The sequence below is a fragment of the Dendrobates tinctorius genome, unplaced genomic scaffold, assembly GCF_039654945.1.
Source record: "Dendrobates tinctorius isolate UK_male_01 unplaced genomic scaffold, ASM3965494v1 ptg000126l, whole genome shotgun sequence".
Taxonomy (NCBI): domain Eukaryota; kingdom Metazoa; phylum Chordata; class Amphibia; order Anura; family Dendrobatidae; genus Dendrobates; species Dendrobates tinctorius.
The window spans coordinates 26,410,431-26,428,057 of record NW_027361794.1 but is presented as its reverse complement, the minus strand read 5'-3'; the positions used below and the strand labels follow the sequence as shown (position 1 = coordinate 26,428,057).

The 17,627-nt window shown below is 45.8% G+C and overlaps 1 protein-coding gene across 1 annotated transcript in view; it reads right to left on the bottom strand.

Moving 5' to 3' along the window:
* LOC141047204 (uncharacterized) overlaps positions 1–17,311 on the bottom strand; it is a 28,119-nt gene extending 10,808 nt beyond the window's left edge. Inside the window, exons 1-4 of the mRNA XM_073542157.1 lie at positions 17,090–17,311; positions 16,884–17,007; positions 16,705–16,802; positions 16,416–16,506 (exon numbers count right to left, since the gene is read on the bottom strand). Of these exons, the coding sequence (XP_073398258.1) occupies positions 16,416–16,506; positions 16,705–16,802; positions 16,884–17,007; positions 17,090–17,311 (535 nt within the window). The remainder of the gene's footprint in view (positions 1–16,415; positions 16,507–16,704; positions 16,803–16,883; positions 17,008–17,089) is intronic.
* Positions 17,312–17,627: the final 316 nt, after the last annotated feature.

Below are 17,627 nucleotides of genomic sequence, written 5' to 3'. Positions count from 1 at the left end.
GTGCCGTCGCCAACGAGTGGGCCCCCCCTGCTTGCTCAGGATCACAGCACTTGCAAAGTTGAAATACTGTGCAGTGAGATGGAAGATGGGGATGACGAGGAGTCCAGACAAGTACAGGGATTCCCTAGCGAGGAGACTTATTTGATTGTTTTCAATGTTGGGACAGCAATTTTTGGGGAGCACTATACTCTGGAGAATGATAGATGGGGCCCACCATACACTGGAACATTCCAAAGGTGGACATCAGACACTGGAGCAGCATTTACAGGGCCCATTATACACTAGAGCATTAGAAATGGGGCCCATTATGTTTGGAGCATTATTTGGGCCCATAAGACAGTGGAGCTTCATCCATGGGGACCAACATATACTGTAGCATTATGTGGAGCTCATCATATACTGTTTCAAACATTATATGGGACCAATGATTCTGTATGGAGAAATAGATGGGCCTCGTCATGAGATGTAAAAAGTGAAGTATTTTTCATTGTACTATATACCGCTATTTCTCTGCCGTATCGGAGCATGATGAGTTGTGGTATGTGTTAAAGGGGCGCTCTTTCTCCCAGGGCACATGAAAACCTGGAGCCAGCCCTCCCCCCACAACTGTAGCCAAATAACCCCCATTTTTCAGTGCATAACTTGTATTATGAAGTTAATTAAGGTTGACAAGCTTAAGTAAGAAGAATTGATGCTTTTGGCATTCAAATGGGCACTGTTGGTGTGTTTCCTGTACTCCTCTCACTGCCGACTTTTATTCCCCATTGACTTACATTGGGTTTCGTGTTTCGGGACGACCCCGACTTTTCCCTATCATCGGACGATCTTGCTCGACCCGACTTTTGGAAAAGTCGGGTTTCACGAAACGAAACGCGACCCTAAAAAACCAAAAGTCGCTCAACTCTATTTAGGATCCCTGTATTTAGTAATATTATAGTGAGAAGAATCCACTTAATTTGCGGTGTGTGTCTCCTGGAGCACAATCTGGGCACTATGTGGTGGGTAATAAAATGGAAAATGTGTAATTTTCACTCTCCAACATCCACTGCGTGTTAATTTGCAGAAAGTGGCTGTGGAGTCAAAATATTCACTCCTCCTAAGGATTATAACCCTCAGTGAATTAATTTATAAAATAGAATCACTTTATGGGGATTTCGATTGTTCTGGTTTTCTGTCATTTAGTTATGTTAGGTCTAGTGTTGAGCATTCCGATACTGCAAATATCGGGTATCGGCTGATATTCGCTTTATCGGAGTTCCGATATTTTTACACTATCGAATACCGGAATCGGAAGTTCCCATAATACATGAGCCAGTTGTGTTAGCCATGTTAACTAATGGCATGGCTGTGATTGACTGCTGAAATGATGTCATCATGATGCGCGGTTTGTGCGGGCCTGCCGGGGGTCTGTGCGGGCCTGCCGGGGGTTGTGTGTGTGTGCAGGCATCATCCGATGGGACTGCAAGTCCCATCGGGCTATGCCTGCTACAATGACAGTGATTGACACATTAGCCAATGATGAGACAGTAGTAGTCCCATCATCCGGCTAATGTGTTGAATGTAAAAAAAAAAAAAAAACTATACATACTACATACATACAACATGCATACATACTACATTCATACATACTATATATACTACATTCATACAACATACATACTTACTACATATATACTACATTCATACAACATACATACATACTACATATATACACAACATTCATACAACATACATACTACATTCATACAACATATATACTACATTCATACATACTACATATATACACACAACATTCATACAACATACATACATACTACATTCATACAACATACATACTACATATATACTACATTCATACAACCATACATACTACATTCATACAACATACATACTACATAATACATACTTACTACATATATACTTCATTCATACAACATACAATACATACATATAGACATACAGTACATATAACATAGAGTACATACTCACCATCACTTGTCACTTTGATCCCCGAAGCCAGTGTCATCTGTAAAAAATATTAAAATAACAAACAACCAATATACTCTGTGATCCGCAGAAATCCACTAGTGTCCCACGACGATCTCCTGCAGTGCATCACTGAGAGGTTACTATAGTTCACTAGTCTCACTTTATGGCAAAAGCTGCGTGGGAACTTTCTCACACAGCAATGCCAAAAGTGAGACTAGGGACTATTTTTTTTACAGTGGCGGAGGAATGCCTACCTCCCGTCATTGTATTCCTGGAGCCCCTAGAGGGCAGTCGCATCAGCTGATGCTGCTGCTCTCCACGGGAGATCGTCGTGGGACACTCGTGGATTTCTGCGGACCAGGGAGTATATTGGTTGTTTGTTATTTTAATATTTTTTATAGATGACACTGGCTTCGGGGATCAAAGTGACAAGTGATGGTGAGTATGTACTCTGTTATACAGTTCACTGCGCACGGTAGACACAGGAACACTCAGGTCTTTGGAGATGGACTTGTAGCCTTGAGATTGCTCATGCTTCCTCACAATTTGGTTTCTCAAGTCCTCAGACAGTTCTTTGGTCTTCTTTCTTTTCTCCATGCTCAATGTACACACAAGGACACAGGACAGAGGTTGAGTCAACTTTAATCCATGTCAACTGGCTGCAAGTGTGATTTAGTTATTGCCAACACCTGTTAGGTGCCACAGGTAAGTTACAGGTGCTGTTAATTACACAAATTAGAGAAGCATCACATGATTTTTCGAACAGTGCCAATACTTTTGTCCACCCTCTTTTTTATGTTTGGTGTGGAATTATATCCAATTTGGCTTTAGGACAATTCTTTTTGTGTTTTTTCATTTAAGACAAATTAAATGAAGATAATAATATCAAAGAATTTGTGTTTGCAATCATTTTCAGGAAGAAACTGAGTATTATCTGACAGAATTGCAGGGGTGTCAATACTTTTGGCCACAACTGTATGTACTGTATGTCTATGTGAATGTATTGTATGAATGTATTGTATGTAGTATGTATGTTGTATGTATGTAGCATGTTGTATGAATGTAGTATATATGTAGTATGTATGCTTTTTTTTTTTTTTTACATTCAACACATTAGCCGGATGATGGGACTACTACTGTCCCATCATTGGCTAATGTGTCAATCACTATCATTGTAGCAGGCATCACCCGATGGGACTTGTAGTCCCATCGGACGATGCCTGCACACACACACAACCGACAGGCCCACACACACAACCTACAGGCCCGCACAGACCCCCGGCCGGCCCGTACAGACCCCCGGCAGGCCTGCACAGACCCCCTACAGGCCCACACAGACCCCCGGCAGGCCCGCACAGACCTCCGGCAGGCCCGCACAGACCCCGCCTGCACACACACACACACGCACAGCCTCCGCCCACACTCTTCCCCCCTCCCGAACTGGATGTGCAAGGAAAGAAAGGGTTTATTTTCATTCCGATATTTGTGCCCCATTGACTTGCATGGGTTTCCGGTATCTGAATCGGCAATACCCGATATTTTTGGGGTATCGGTACGATCCAATCCGATCCTATATTTCCCGATATCGGAAGGTATCGCTCAACACTAGTTAGGGCTTCTGCATATGGTGTGTCCAATCTCATCTGGGATCTGTTCCTGCTGTCCAGCTGGAGTAATCTGCTCCCTACTTCAGCCAATTGGAAAGTACCACACCTTACTAAAGCGCAAAGCACATGGCCGGAATCTGCCAGATACAGCGCTGTTCTCCTCTGGTTGAGTCCTCTGTGCTCAGCTTGCGGCTTGTGTATTTGTTTCCTGCTGTGACCGTGGCCCGTTTACTGACTACTCTTGTGTCTTCTGATTCTGTATTCTGTCCTTCTGGTTCTAACCCAGCTATCTGACTATTCTTCTTGCCATCTAACAGCACAGAATAGCAGGTAACACCATGGTCCAAGCCTAGGGGTCCCAGTGTAAGTCCAGATTCATGTAATGGTATTAAAGGGCGATGAGCAAGGCAATCCTTGGGATATGGAAAGCAGAGAAGATAGAGCCAAGCATGTTCATGGTGGACTTCTTTTGAGCTGCCAGGTGACCATGAACAGTGCTCCCAATACATTGTGTCTGCAAACTATTCCAGCTAGATCTTCATTCAAATAGCTAAATGGCGCTCCTTCCCTTCTGAACACTGCCATGTGCCCAGACAGTAGTGTACAATCGTATGTAGGGTATAGTGCGAAGCTGGAAAATAATTTGTAAGATCCAGTTGTTTTCTATTATCCTTTGTGAAGAATTTATCACCACATAAAGTGACACACGTCAGATATTAACCCCTTCACCCCCAAGGGTGGTTTGCACGTTCATGACCGGGCCAATTTTTACAATTCTGACCACTGTCCCTTTATGAGGTTATAACTCTGGAACGCTTCAACGGATCTAGGCGATTCTGAGATTGTTTTCTCGTGACATATTGTACTTCACTTTAGTGGTAAAAAATTTTCGCTATAACTTGCGTTTATTTATGAAAAAAACAGAAATATGGCAAAAATTTTGAAAATTTTGCAATTTTCAAACTTTGAATTTGTATGCCCTTAAAACAGAGAAATATGTGACACAAAATAGTTACTAAATAACATTTCCCACATGTCTACTTTACACCAGCACAATTTGGGAAACAACATTTTTTTTTGTTAGGAAGTTATAAGGGTTAAAATTTGACAAGCGATTTCTAATTTTTACAACAAAGCTTACAAAACCATTTTTTTTAGGGACCACCTCACATTTGAAGTCACTTTGAGGGGTCTATATGGCAGAAAATACCCAAAAGTGACACCATTCTAAAAACTGCACCCCTGAAGCTACTCAAAACTACATTCAAGAAGATTATTAACCCTTCAGGTGCTTCACAGGAGCAGAAGCAACGTGGAAGGAAAAAATGAACATTTAACTTTTTAGTCACAAAAATAATATTTTAGCAACAATTTTTTTATTTTCCCAAGGGTAACAGGAGAAATTGGACCCCAAAAGTTGTTGTCAAATTTGTCCTGAGTACGCTGATACCCAATATATGGGGGGGAACCACTGTTTGGGCACAAGGCAGGGCTCAGAAGGGAAGGAGCCCCGTTTGACTTTTTCAACCTAAAATTGGCTGGAATTGAGATCGGACGCCATGTCGCGTTTGACGAGTGTCTGATGTGCCTAAACAGTGGAAACCCCCCACAAGTGACCCCATTTTGGAAACTAGACCCCCTAAGGAACTTATCTAGATGTGTGGTGACCACTTTGAACCCCCAAGGGCTTCACAGAAGTTTATAACACCCAGGCGTGAAAATAAAAAATCATATTTTTTCCACAAACATGATCATTTAGTCCCCAATATTTTGTTTTCCCAAGGGTAACAGGAGAAATTGGACCCCAAAAGTTGTTGTCAAATTTGTCCTGAGTACGCTGATACCCAATATATGGGGGGAACCACTGTTTGGGCACAAGGCAGGGCTCAGAAGGGAAGGAGCCCCGTTTGACTTTTTCAACCTAAAATTGGCTGGAATTGAGATCGGACGCCATGTCGCGTTTGACGAGTGTCTGATGTGCCTAAACAGTGGAAACCCCCCACAAGTGACCCCATTTTGGAAATTAGACCCCCTAAGGAACTTATCTAGATGTGTGGTGACCACTTTGAACCCCCAAGGGCTTCACAGAAGTTTATAACACCCAGGCGTGAAAATAAAAAATCATATTTTTTCCACAAACATGATCATTTAGTCCCCAATATTTTGTTTTCCCAAGGGTAACAGGAGAAATTGGACCCCAAAGGTTGTTGTCAAATTTGTCCTGAGTACGCTGATACCCAATATGTGGGGGGGAACCACTGTTTAGGCACATGGCAGGGCTCAGAAGGGAAGGAGCCCCGTTTGACTTTTTCAACCTAAAATTGGCTGGAATTGAGATCGGACGCCATGTCACGTTTGACGAGGGTCTGATGTGCCTAAACAGTGGAAACCCCCCACAAGTGACCCCATTTTGGAAACTAGACCCCCTAAGGAACTTATCTAGATGTGTGGTGACCACTTTGAACCCCCAAGGGCTTCACAGAAGTTTATAACACCCGGGAGTGAAAATAAAAAATCATATTTTTTCCACAAACATGATCATTTAGTCCCCAATATTTTGTTTTCCCAAGGGTAACAGGAGAAATTGGACCCCAAAGGTTGTTGTCAAATTTGTCCTGAGTACGCTGATACCCAATATGTGGGGAGGAACCACTGTTTGGGCACATGGCAGGGCTCAGAAGGGAAGGAGCCCCGTTTGACTTTTTCAACCTAAAATTGGCTGGAATTGAGATCGGACGCCATGTCGCGTTTGACAAGCGTCTGATGTGCCTAAACAGTGAAAACCCCCCCACAAGTGGCCCCCTTTTGGAAACTAGACCCCCTAAGGAACTTATCTAGATGTGTGGTGAGCACTTTGAACCCCCAAGGGCTTCACAGAAGTTTATAACACCCGGGCGTGAAAATAAAAAATCATTTTTTCCACAAACATGATCATTTAGTCCCCAATATTTTGTTTTCCCAAGGGTAACAGGAGAAATTGGACCCCAAAGGTTGTTGTCAAATTTGTCCTGAGTACGCTGACACCCAATATGTGGGGGGGAACCACTGTTTAGGCACATGGCAGGGCTCAGAAGGGAAGGAGCCCCGTTTGACTTTTTCAACCTAAAATTGGCTGGAATTGAGATTGGACGCCATGTCACGTTTGACGAGCGTCTGATGTGCCTAAACAGTGGAAACCCCCCACAAGTGACCCCATTTTGGAAACTAGACCCCCTAAGGAACTTATCTAGATGTGTGGTGAGCACTTTGAACCCCCAAGGGCTTCACAGAAGTTTATAACACCCGGGCGTGAAAATATAAAATCCTGTTTTGTTCCCACATAAATGATCATTTAGTCCCCAATTTTTAATTTCCCAAGAGTAACAGGAGAAATTGGACCCCAAAAGTTGTTGTTCAATTTGTCCTGAGTACCCTGATACCCCACATGTGGGAGAAAACTACTGTTTGGGCACACGTCAGGGCTCGAAATGGAAGTAATGACGTTTTGGAAAGCAGACTTTGATTGAATGGTCTGCGGGCGTCATGTTCCATTTGCAGAGCCCTTGATGTTCCTAAACAGTAGAAACCCCCAATAAGTGACCCCATTTTGGAAACTAGACCCCCTAAGGAACTTATCTAGACGTGTGGTGAGCACTTTGAACCCCCAAGTGTTTCACTAAAGATTATAATGCCCAGGCGTGAAAATATAAAATCCTGTTTTGTTCCCACATAAATGATCATTTAGTCCCCAATTTTTAAATTTTCCCAAGAGTAACAGGAGAAATTGGACCCCAAAAGTTGTTGTCCAATTTATCCTGAGTACCCTGATACCCCACATGTGGGAGAAAACTACTGTTTGGGCACACGTCAGGGCTCGAAAGGGAAGTAATGACGTTTTGGAAAGCAGACTTTGATGGAATGGTCTGCGGGCGTCATGTTCCATTTGCAGAGCCCTTGATGTTCCTAAACAGTAGAAACCCCCAATAAGTGACCCCATTTTGGAAACTAGACCCCCTAAGGAACTTATCTAGATGTGTGGTGAGCACTTTGAACCCCTAAGTGTTTCACTAAAGATTATAATGCCCAGGCGTGAAAATATAAAATCCTGTTTTGTTCCCACATAAATGATCATTTAGTCCCCAATTTTTAATTTTCCCAAGAGTAACAGGAGAAATTGGACCCCAAAAGTTGTTGTCCAATTTGTCCTGAGTACCCTGATACCCCACATGTGGGAGAAAACTACTGTTTGGGCACACGTCAGGGCTCGAAAGGGAAGTAATGACGTTTTGGAAAGCAGACTTTGATGGAATGGTCTGCGGGCGTCATGTTCCATTTGCAGAGCCCTTGATGTTCCTAAACAGTAGAAACCCCCCATAAGTGACCCCATTTTGGAAACTAGACCCCCTAAGGAACTTATCTAGATGTGTGGTGAGCACTTTGAACCCCCAAGTGTTTCACTAAAGATTATAATGCCCAGGCGTGAAAATATAAAATCCTGTTTTGTTCCCACATAAATGATCATTTAGTCCCCAATTTTTAATTTTCCCAAGAGTAACAGGAGAAATTGGACCCCAAAAGTCGTTGTCCAATTTGTCCTGGGTACTCTGGTACCCCACATGTGGGAAAAAACTGTTTAGGCACACGTTGGGGCTCGAAAGGGAAGTAGTGTTGTTTTGGAATGCAGACTTTGATGGTCTGCTGGCGTCATGTTCCATTTGCAGAGTCCCTGATGTGCCTAAACAGGAAAAAAACCCACATATGACATCATTTTGGATACTAGACCCCCAATGAACAAATCTAGATGTGCCCCCAACTAATCTAATGTAAATTAGTAGTGCATGGAGGTGTGGTACAATTTGAAGCAATCCTTCATGCACAGGCCAGGTTTTTCGGGGCAGGTGTCGCACTGGTAAGTGGTGTCCCTGCGTATTCCTTTTTTGTAACACACTCGACACCTTTTTTGCGGCTTACCTTTTCTTGGGGTTGGCGGGACCACCCCCGGAAAATGCTGACCTGGGACAATACGAGCACCTTCAGTTCCTGAAGTACTGGGGCCCGCTCCTTCCTGAGCGCCAAACATCATGGCCTTAACCACTACCTCCTGGAAATGAAGGTACGCCGTATCGCTGGGGCATGCACATTGTGACAGCAGGAATGCGTTGAGCATTGCCATTTGGACGATGTGCACGGCCAGCTTTTTGTACCACACCTTGGCCTTCCTCAATGCATTGTACGGTTGGAGGAGTTGATCGGAGAGATCAACTCCCCCCATTTTTTTGTTGTACCCCACTACACATGTCGGTTTGAGGACCTGTGTAGAGGTACCCCGTACAGTGCAGAGGGTACTGCCATCACCGTGTATGGTGGTCAAGAGATGGACATCTCTCTTGTCCTTGTACTTGACCACCAGCAGGTGGTCGCTACATTGGGCTCTGCTCTCACCTTTTCGGAGCATCTGCCCAAGTAGCGTCTTCAGGAGGCCTCTCTGATTTTTGCGGTACGTCGCTCAGAGAGGGATTTGTAGAGTGGGATGCTGGTATAAAAGTTATCAGTGTAGAGGTGATAACCTTTATCCAGCAGTGGGTGCACCAAATCCCACACAATTTTCCCACTCACTCCCAGGAAAGGAGGACACTCAGGGGGTTCAATCCGGGTGTCCTTCCCTTCGTAAACTCTAAACTTGTGGGTGTACCCTGAGGTACTCTCACACAACTTATAGAGTTTGATTCCGTACCTGGCCCTCTTACTGGGCAGGTATTGACGGAATCGCAGCCTTCCCTTGAAGTGAACCAAGGACTCATCCACGCAGATGTCCCTTTGGGGCACGTACACTTCAGCAAACTTTTTGTTGAAGTGTTCGATGACCGGCCGAACTTTGAACAGACGGTCAAAGTTGGGGTCATCTTGTGCGGGACACGCTGCATTATCAGTATAATGCAGAAACTTGTGGATGGCCTCAAAACGCGTCCGGGCCATGACCATTCGGAACACTGGAGTGTTGTATAAAATATCAACACTCCAATATTGCCGAATTTCCGGTTTCTTCAGTATCCCCATATGGAGGACCAGGCCCCAAAACTGCGTCATTTCAACTGCGTCTACAGGAGACCAGTTTGAAAATGTTGAACGCGGGTTTTGCTCCAAAAATTGACGAGCGTACAAATTAGTTTGCTCCACCATGAGGTTAACAAAATCCTCAGAGAAAAAGACTTTGAAAAAGTCAATTTCTGTGAGGCCGGTGGTGTCAAACTTGATTCCTGATTCTGCCACAAAATCAGGAATCAGTGGCTCGTAATTTTCGGGGGGCGAGGTCCATACGGGGAGCACTGGGTCAGCTGCGGGCATGGTGGGCGCTGCCTCATCTTCTGTCCTGGAGCGTCTGCGTGGCGGTTCCGCAGGACCCGAGGAGGAAGATGAGGAGGGAGAAGAGGAAGAAGAAGAGGATGAAGAATCCGAAAAATAAAGAAAAGTCGGATCGTCATCCAAATCGCTATCAGTTTCGGAGGCAAGTAAAGCATATGCCTCCTCCACTGAATAGCGCTGTTGGGATGAATTTGATGACATTTTTGTGTAAATATGGTGCTTGGGTGTACACTTTATTGAAAACTGTATGTGTACGTGAGGGGGGGGGAGTGATTGGTGTAAACTTTCTGTAAAGAAAAAGCTGTGGAAAAAAGTATAAAACAGCAGGCCCTAGCTGATAAGTGTCACTTATCAAAACTAGGCTGCTGGATGTGCGCACGGGGTGGCGCAAGGGGGGGTGGAAAAAAAAAAAAAAGGAAAACGGCAAACTCTGATAAGTGAACTGTGTCACTTATCCAAGTTTCGCAGCTGCGGGATGTGTGTACGGAGGGGCTAAGGAAAAAAAAGCAAGCTCAAGTGTTGATCGTGAACTGCGTCACCAATCAACGCTCGGCGGCTGCGCACGGAGGTGGCGCAAAAGTGGGGTGGAGGGGGGTAAAAATAGGGGGAAGGGGGATGGGGGGATTGGGGTGGAAGAAGAGAGATTGGGCAGGGATCAACAGTTAGGGTTGTAGTTAGGTGGCACAAAGGGGGGTGAAAAAAATGAAAAGCGGCAGGCACAAGCTTGGATAAGTGACGTGTGTCACTTATCCAACTTTTGCGGCTGCGGGATGTGTGTACGGAAGTGGCGCAAAAGGGGCTAAGGAAAAAAAAACGAGCTCAAGTGTTGATCGGTGAACCTCGTCACCAATCAACGCTCGGCAGCTGCGCACGGAGGTGGCGCAAAAGTGGGGTGGAGGGGGGTAAAAATAGGGGGAAGGGGGATGGGGGGATTGGGGTGGATGAAGATAGATTGGGCAGGGATCAACAGTTAGGGTTGTAGTTAGGTGGCACAAAGGGGGGTGAAAAAAATGAAAAACGGCAGGCACAAGCTTGGATAAGTGACGTGTGTCACTTATCCAACTTTTGCGGCTGCGGAATGTGTGAACGGAAGTGGCGCAAAGGGGGCTAAGGAAAAAAAAGCGAGCGCGAGTGTTGATCGGTGAACTGCGTCACCGATCAACGCTCGCCGGCTGCGCACGGAGGTGACGCAAAAGTGGGGTGGAGGGGGGTAAAAGGGGGGTAAGAGGGGGGGTGGAGGGGGGATGGGGGGATGAAGATAGATTGGGGGGGTGAAGATAGATTGGGCAGGGGATCAGGGATCAATTAACACTTACAATTGTAGTTTTCTTTCTTCTTCTTCTTTCTTCTGCAGGGATTGTGATGCTACAAGCTGTGGCACCACAATACCCAGCACAGGAGCTCTTGCTGCGTCCGACTTCTCTGCAGGAATCCTCAGCTAGAGTGAGGACCCCTGCAGACAGGTCAGACAGGTCAGAGGCAGGTCACAGAGCGGTCACATCGCTGCTGTGACCTGTCATTGGTGGGATCGAATGATTACATCGATCCCACCAATCCCTGATCTGCCTGGTGACCATGGCAACTGCCTAGAATCGGAGCTCACAGCTCCGATTACTAGGCAGGTCATGCCCAGGTCACCAGCAGGGCACAGAGCGGTCACATGGTGACCGCAGCTGTGCCCTGTGGTTGGCGCGATCGCCGATCTAATCGATCGCGCCAGCCAACTCCTGCAGGCCCTACTGGGCCTGCATCAGGCTCCAGCATGATCGGTGCTAATATAGCACCGATCCTGGCCGGTACTGGCAGGGCACAGCGGCGATATAGCGCCGCTGTGCACTGCGATTGGCGCGATCGATCAGATCGGCGATCGCGCCAATCCGGGTGCTTTTTGCCGGTGCCTGGCGTTGCCAGGCACCGGCTCTAGGATCGAGTACATCGGTACTCGATCCCCGCCTAGGACATCATTGTTTCAGCCAAGCTGATTGGCTGAAACAATGAGAAACGCTGCGATTGGCTGTTCAGAATTGAACAGCCAATTACAGCGCTCTGGATGCCGGGGGGGCGGGATCACAGCCCGGGATGCCGACGCCATCTTTTCTAAGGTGAGATGGCGTCGGAATTTTAATGCGATCACCGCGACTTTAGTCGCGGTATCGCATTAAAGGGCCCGACGTACTATCCCGTCCCCGGTCATACGGGCCCGGGTACCGTGGACGGGATAGTACGTCGGATGGCAGGAAGGGGTTAATAATGGGGCCTGATTAGGAACTACTGAAATGATCAAACTCCACAGTCTCCATCAGTACTAAATGAGTAACTAGTGGTGAAACCTCTCTGGTGTAATTAGAGTATGGGTCTCGGAGACTTCACAATCTATACTATCCTAAGCTCCAATATTTTCTGTCAGATGAGTTTCAAGAAGAAATATTAGGCATTTAAAGAGAACTGTGTATAAGGCCGGTTTCACACGTCCTGATATTTCCGGTACCGGAGATGTCCATGTGTGTAATACTTGTGGCACATGTGTGACAACCGTGTGCCGCCCTAGTGCAGCATCAGTACCACAAGGACGGCCAACAGGGAAGAAGCGCTACAGTAAGCGCTGTTCCCCGGCAGCGGGTGCTGAAGACGCTCACATCATTCTCCCCTGCTCTGCCGGCGGGGAGAATAATGATAGTTATATTAAAGTAAGAATGATGACTATTACTCCCATCAACCAACACCTGATGCTAAGAACAATGACAGCAGGAGCAGATGATGGGAGTATTCCTCACCCGCCGCCTGCGCTATAACTAAATAAAGGAATGAAAAAACGGCGTGCGTTCCCTTTTATTTTCTATAACCAGTCCGGAAAAACTCACAACTGGGGGCTGCAACCCTCATCTGTCAGCTTTGGCAAGGCTGGTTTTCAAGAATAGAGGGGTCCAAACAGTTTTTTTAATTAATTAAATAATTTAAAAAAACGGCGTGAGTTCCCCTCCATTTTTGACAACCAGCCTTGCTAAAGCTGACAACTGGGGGCTAGTATTCTCAGGCTTGTAAGGGGCCATAGATATTGACCCCCCAGCCTAAAAATAGCAGCCTGCAGCTGCCCAGAAAAGGAAAATCTATTAAATGCGCCTATTCTGGTGCTTTGCCCGGCTCTTCCCACTTGCCCTGTAGTGATGGCAAGTGGGCTTCATATTTGTGGGGTTGTATTGTCAGGTGACATCAAGCCCACGGCTTAGTAATGGAGAGTAAGACACCTATCCATTACTAATCCTATAGATATATGGTAAATAAATCACAGCCAGAATAAAGTCTTTTATTAGAGATAAAACAAAACACAGGGTAAGTAGGAAGAGCCGGGCAAAGTGTCGGAATTTCTGGGTTTTCTGGGCAGCTGCGGGCTGGTTATTGTTTAATCTGTATTTGTAGTTTTCAGTTAATGAGATTCTTGTGCTTCGGGGTTGGATTGTGGGAGTGGCTGTGGGTTGGGCTGTGGGAGGGGCCTTATGTGGTGCTCTGCGTATATATTCATCTGTATTGGCTTATGACACTGACCCTTCAGTGACCTGCCCCCTATTTTACATAAAAAATTACATCCAGAAAAATGTCACCGGCGATGGTGGCGCCTGCGCAGTACCATCTATAAGTAAGAGATAGATGCTACTGGCCAGGCGCCGCCAGTGTCATTTGTAATTTCTTTTTTCTAAGCCTCACAATAGCCACAATATTATAGGCATAATCACCAATAATATCAACACTATTATATGCATTATGTAATAATGTGGGCAGGTCAGTGAGGGGTCAGCGACCTGTCATAAGCCAATACAGATGCATATGTAAACAGACCATCATATAAAGCTCCGCCCACAGCCCCGCCCCAGAGCACGAGAATCTCATTAACTGAAGACTACAAATACAGATTAAACATAAACCACAAGACGGATTTCATCACCAGGTATCACTGTAATCAGTATAACGACGCTGACCTGACAGTGTCTGTAGGTTACTGTGCACAATCCGGCTGACAGGATCCCTTTAAATTTAGATCTTAGGCATTTGGAAGAGGCAATGGAGAGATTTTTTTCAAGACTATCAGGGAGTTACAGACTCACATTAGGCAGGAAGGCCGATCCCACCACAATCAAACTATCATACAGAATGAACAGGTTATAAAAAAAAGACACAGAATAAAAAAATATGTTACATCCCCAACAACGTATGTACAAGGGGAGAACACTAAACGAGTTGCACTCATTTATGGTGGACCATTGCAGCCACTATGAGTCCTGACCGGAGGAGTAGAGAAAGTATTAGCGCCCCCATTTCAGGAGAGATTGTGCAGTTATCTGAATTCCTTAGGATGGAAAACATATTGGAATTCATGACGTTTAGTAAATCTATGACACCAGGGCTGGAGCCAACACATCTCCTGCAGGCGGGAATAAATGTATATTACAGCCATCAGCCACACACAGCTTAGAGATCTATCATGGCACAGGTGGAATGTTTGTCCTGGAGATTATCACAATCCTCCTTGAAATTACTGTATTTATTGGACCATAAGACGCACCTAGGTTTTAGAGAATGAAATTAGGAAAAAAAATTGAAGCAAAAAATGTGGTCAATTCTGTACTTAATATCCCCTATCCTGGTATATATGGTCCCCTCATACCCATTCTGATACACATGGCCCACTCATCTCTATCCTGGTATGCATGGCCTCATCCCAATCCTGGTATGCAGGGTCCCCATCTTGTCCTGGTATGCATGATCCCATCCCTATCCTGGTATGCAGAGCTCCCATCTTGTCCTGGTATGCATGGTCCCATCCCTATCCTTGTATGCAGGGTCCCCATCTCGTTCTAGTATGCATGGTCCCATCCCTATCCTTGTATGCAGGGTCCCCATCTCGTTCTAGTATGCATGGTCCCATCCCAATCCTGGTATGCAGGGTCCCCATCTTGTCCTAGTAGGCATGGCCCCATCTCATCCTGGTATGCAGGGCCCCATCTCATCCTAGTATGCATGGCACCTCATCGCTATCCTGGTATGCATGGCCCCATCATCCCTATCCTGGAAAGCATGGCCCCAACCTTATCCTGGTATGCATGGACCCCATCTCGTCCTGGTATTCAGTGACTTATTTCGTCCTGGTATGTAGGGCCCCATCCTTATAAGAAGCCCCCACCCCCATTCCTATCCTGGTGTGCATGGCCCATCACAAAACATTAAAAAAAAACCAAACCATTACGCTTACCTCTGGTGCCAGCATCTGCTATTTGCTTGTAAGCAGCGCTGAGAACAGTGAGCATTCATGAATATTCATTTCTCTTAAGTAGCGGCACACGTGACCGCCGGTAGCAGCAGGAAGCCGGTGGCTGACACTGCGCGCTACTGAAGAGCAATGAATACTCACTGCCCTTTGCGTGCACGTCCCTGCCATGCGCTGCTTACAAGCATATAGCAGTTGCTGGCACCGGAGCAGGACGCTGCGAGGGAGCGCGGGGTAAGTGTAATGATTTGTTTTTTAATGTTTTCTGATGGGACCATGCATACCAGGATGGGGACGGGGGTGGGGGCCAATTATAAGGATGGGGCCATGCATACCAGGACCGGGGTTAGGGGCTAATCATCTCAAGATACTATTATTAAAGAGAAATGAATATTCATTGCCCTCCAAGCCCATGGGCGTGTAATGCAGTGAATATTCATTTCTCTTTAGCAGCGGGAACAAGATTTAGCCGCAGTCACCGGCTCCAGCCTCCTGTGACCCGCTGCTCCGCTGATGCAGTTCCCTCACCTCCACACCAAAGCCAGAGCCGGTACATCCGGACTATAAGACGCAACCCCCATTTTCCTCCACATTTTTGAAGGATAAAAGTGTGTCTTATAGTCCGAAAAATACGGTAGTTTTAATACAAATTGGAAAGTCAGGATAAAGGGAAACTCTGCTGTTATTGTACAGAAATTCACACTTGGCCTCACTGCACATTTACTGTTGTGGATCATAAAAGAGATGTTTGGCCAGAAAGACTGGACCTGGTCTTGTAGGGACCATGAGACATTCAGCAGCACAGAAGGGAGAGAAGATTCATCCGATAAGATCTCAGGGATCTAGGAAGCCAACAGCATCATTACCCTCCGCTTTCTCTTACAGGCCCAGCATAAGATTTTTCTACAAGTGATTTTCTATCTTGTCAGCACATTCTACGTACGCTGTTATTTGGATTTAGTTACAGATCTGGGCAGGGAACAGTCAGCGTCTCCTAATCCCAGGGGGTAGGTGGATCTACCAGGTTGTAAGTTCTATAGAAAAGGGATTTCAATGTCCAAAATCAATGAACAGTTTTGGGTGGAGGAGAATGTTGTGGTACTAGAGGCAAAATGGTGATCATGGTAATACGGCCGGACTACACCACCGATAAAGCAACCACAGCCGGTGACTGAGAGGAATCTGTGACTTCTCTACATTCAGTGGTTACTACTCACCTGGGTAGTCATATGTGGGAATCTCCTCTTTACACCGCTCATCATCTCTTACATATGTCTCTGTAGTATTAATATGGGTCAGATCTTCACCCTGAAACAAATATTGTAAAAGTCACCGACAGATGGAGAAGTCCCATCTATGATCAGCTCTAATCCTGCCATCTCCACCGTTCTCATTACACAGGTATAAAACATATAACACTGGTGGATAAAACAAGACTGAGCACAAGACCTTCACAGCCGTCTACACATCATAGGGGAGATCTCCTGACACCTTCTCTCCATCTACCTGATGATCCCGAGGAGCACTGGGATCCTCTTGTTTACAGTCCTGTGGAAGAAGAGGACGGGGACATCTCTCTGGTGTTGTCCTCTTACTGGATAGATCTGGAGGAAACATACAGGGACTGAATTCATTCTCTACATACAGATAATTATAGGCCGTGTGTATTTAGTCCTGTCTATTACCTGGAGATGTGAGGCGCTGGGGAACCTCCATTATGACGTTCTTGTACAGATCGCTGTGTCCTTCTAAATACTCCCACTCCTCCATGGAGAAATAGACAGCGACCTCCTGACACCTTATAGGAACCTGACACATACAATGATACCGTCATCCCCCGATCCCTTCATAGTGTTTCTGTATAATGTCCAGGCATTCCCAGCAGTGTCACCTCTCCAGTCAGCAGCTCAAACATCTTGTAGATGAGTTCTAGGATCTTCTGGTCATTGATATCCTCACGGATTAGGGGGTGAGGTGGAGGCCCCGTGATTGGGCTCAGGGGTCTTCCAGATCCCTCAGACACAGGGTCCTGACAGCGATCACTAGAGGTCTTCTTCACCACTGTGTAATCCTGGTTATGGAGAGACACATTAATAAATCTCACTACAGACATTTCCAGAGTCCTCACCTCTCCAGTTCTGTCCATCTGTTATTCCCATAGATAAGAATGATAGAATGTGACGTCATCAGAATCTCTCACCTCTCCAGTGAGACGGAAGAGGATCTCTAGGGTGAGGTGTAGTATCCTCTCCGCCATCTTGTCTCTGTCCATACCCATCCTTGATGGGTAAATCAAGAATATTTTCTTTTGTAGAAGATCTTCACTGAGAGGATCCGATATTGTAGAGACCTGAATGAGAAGAAGATGATGCGATGTAACACTGTGCTTGAGAGCGGGCCCACCTGGAGCTACTGTCAGGGCTGGCGTT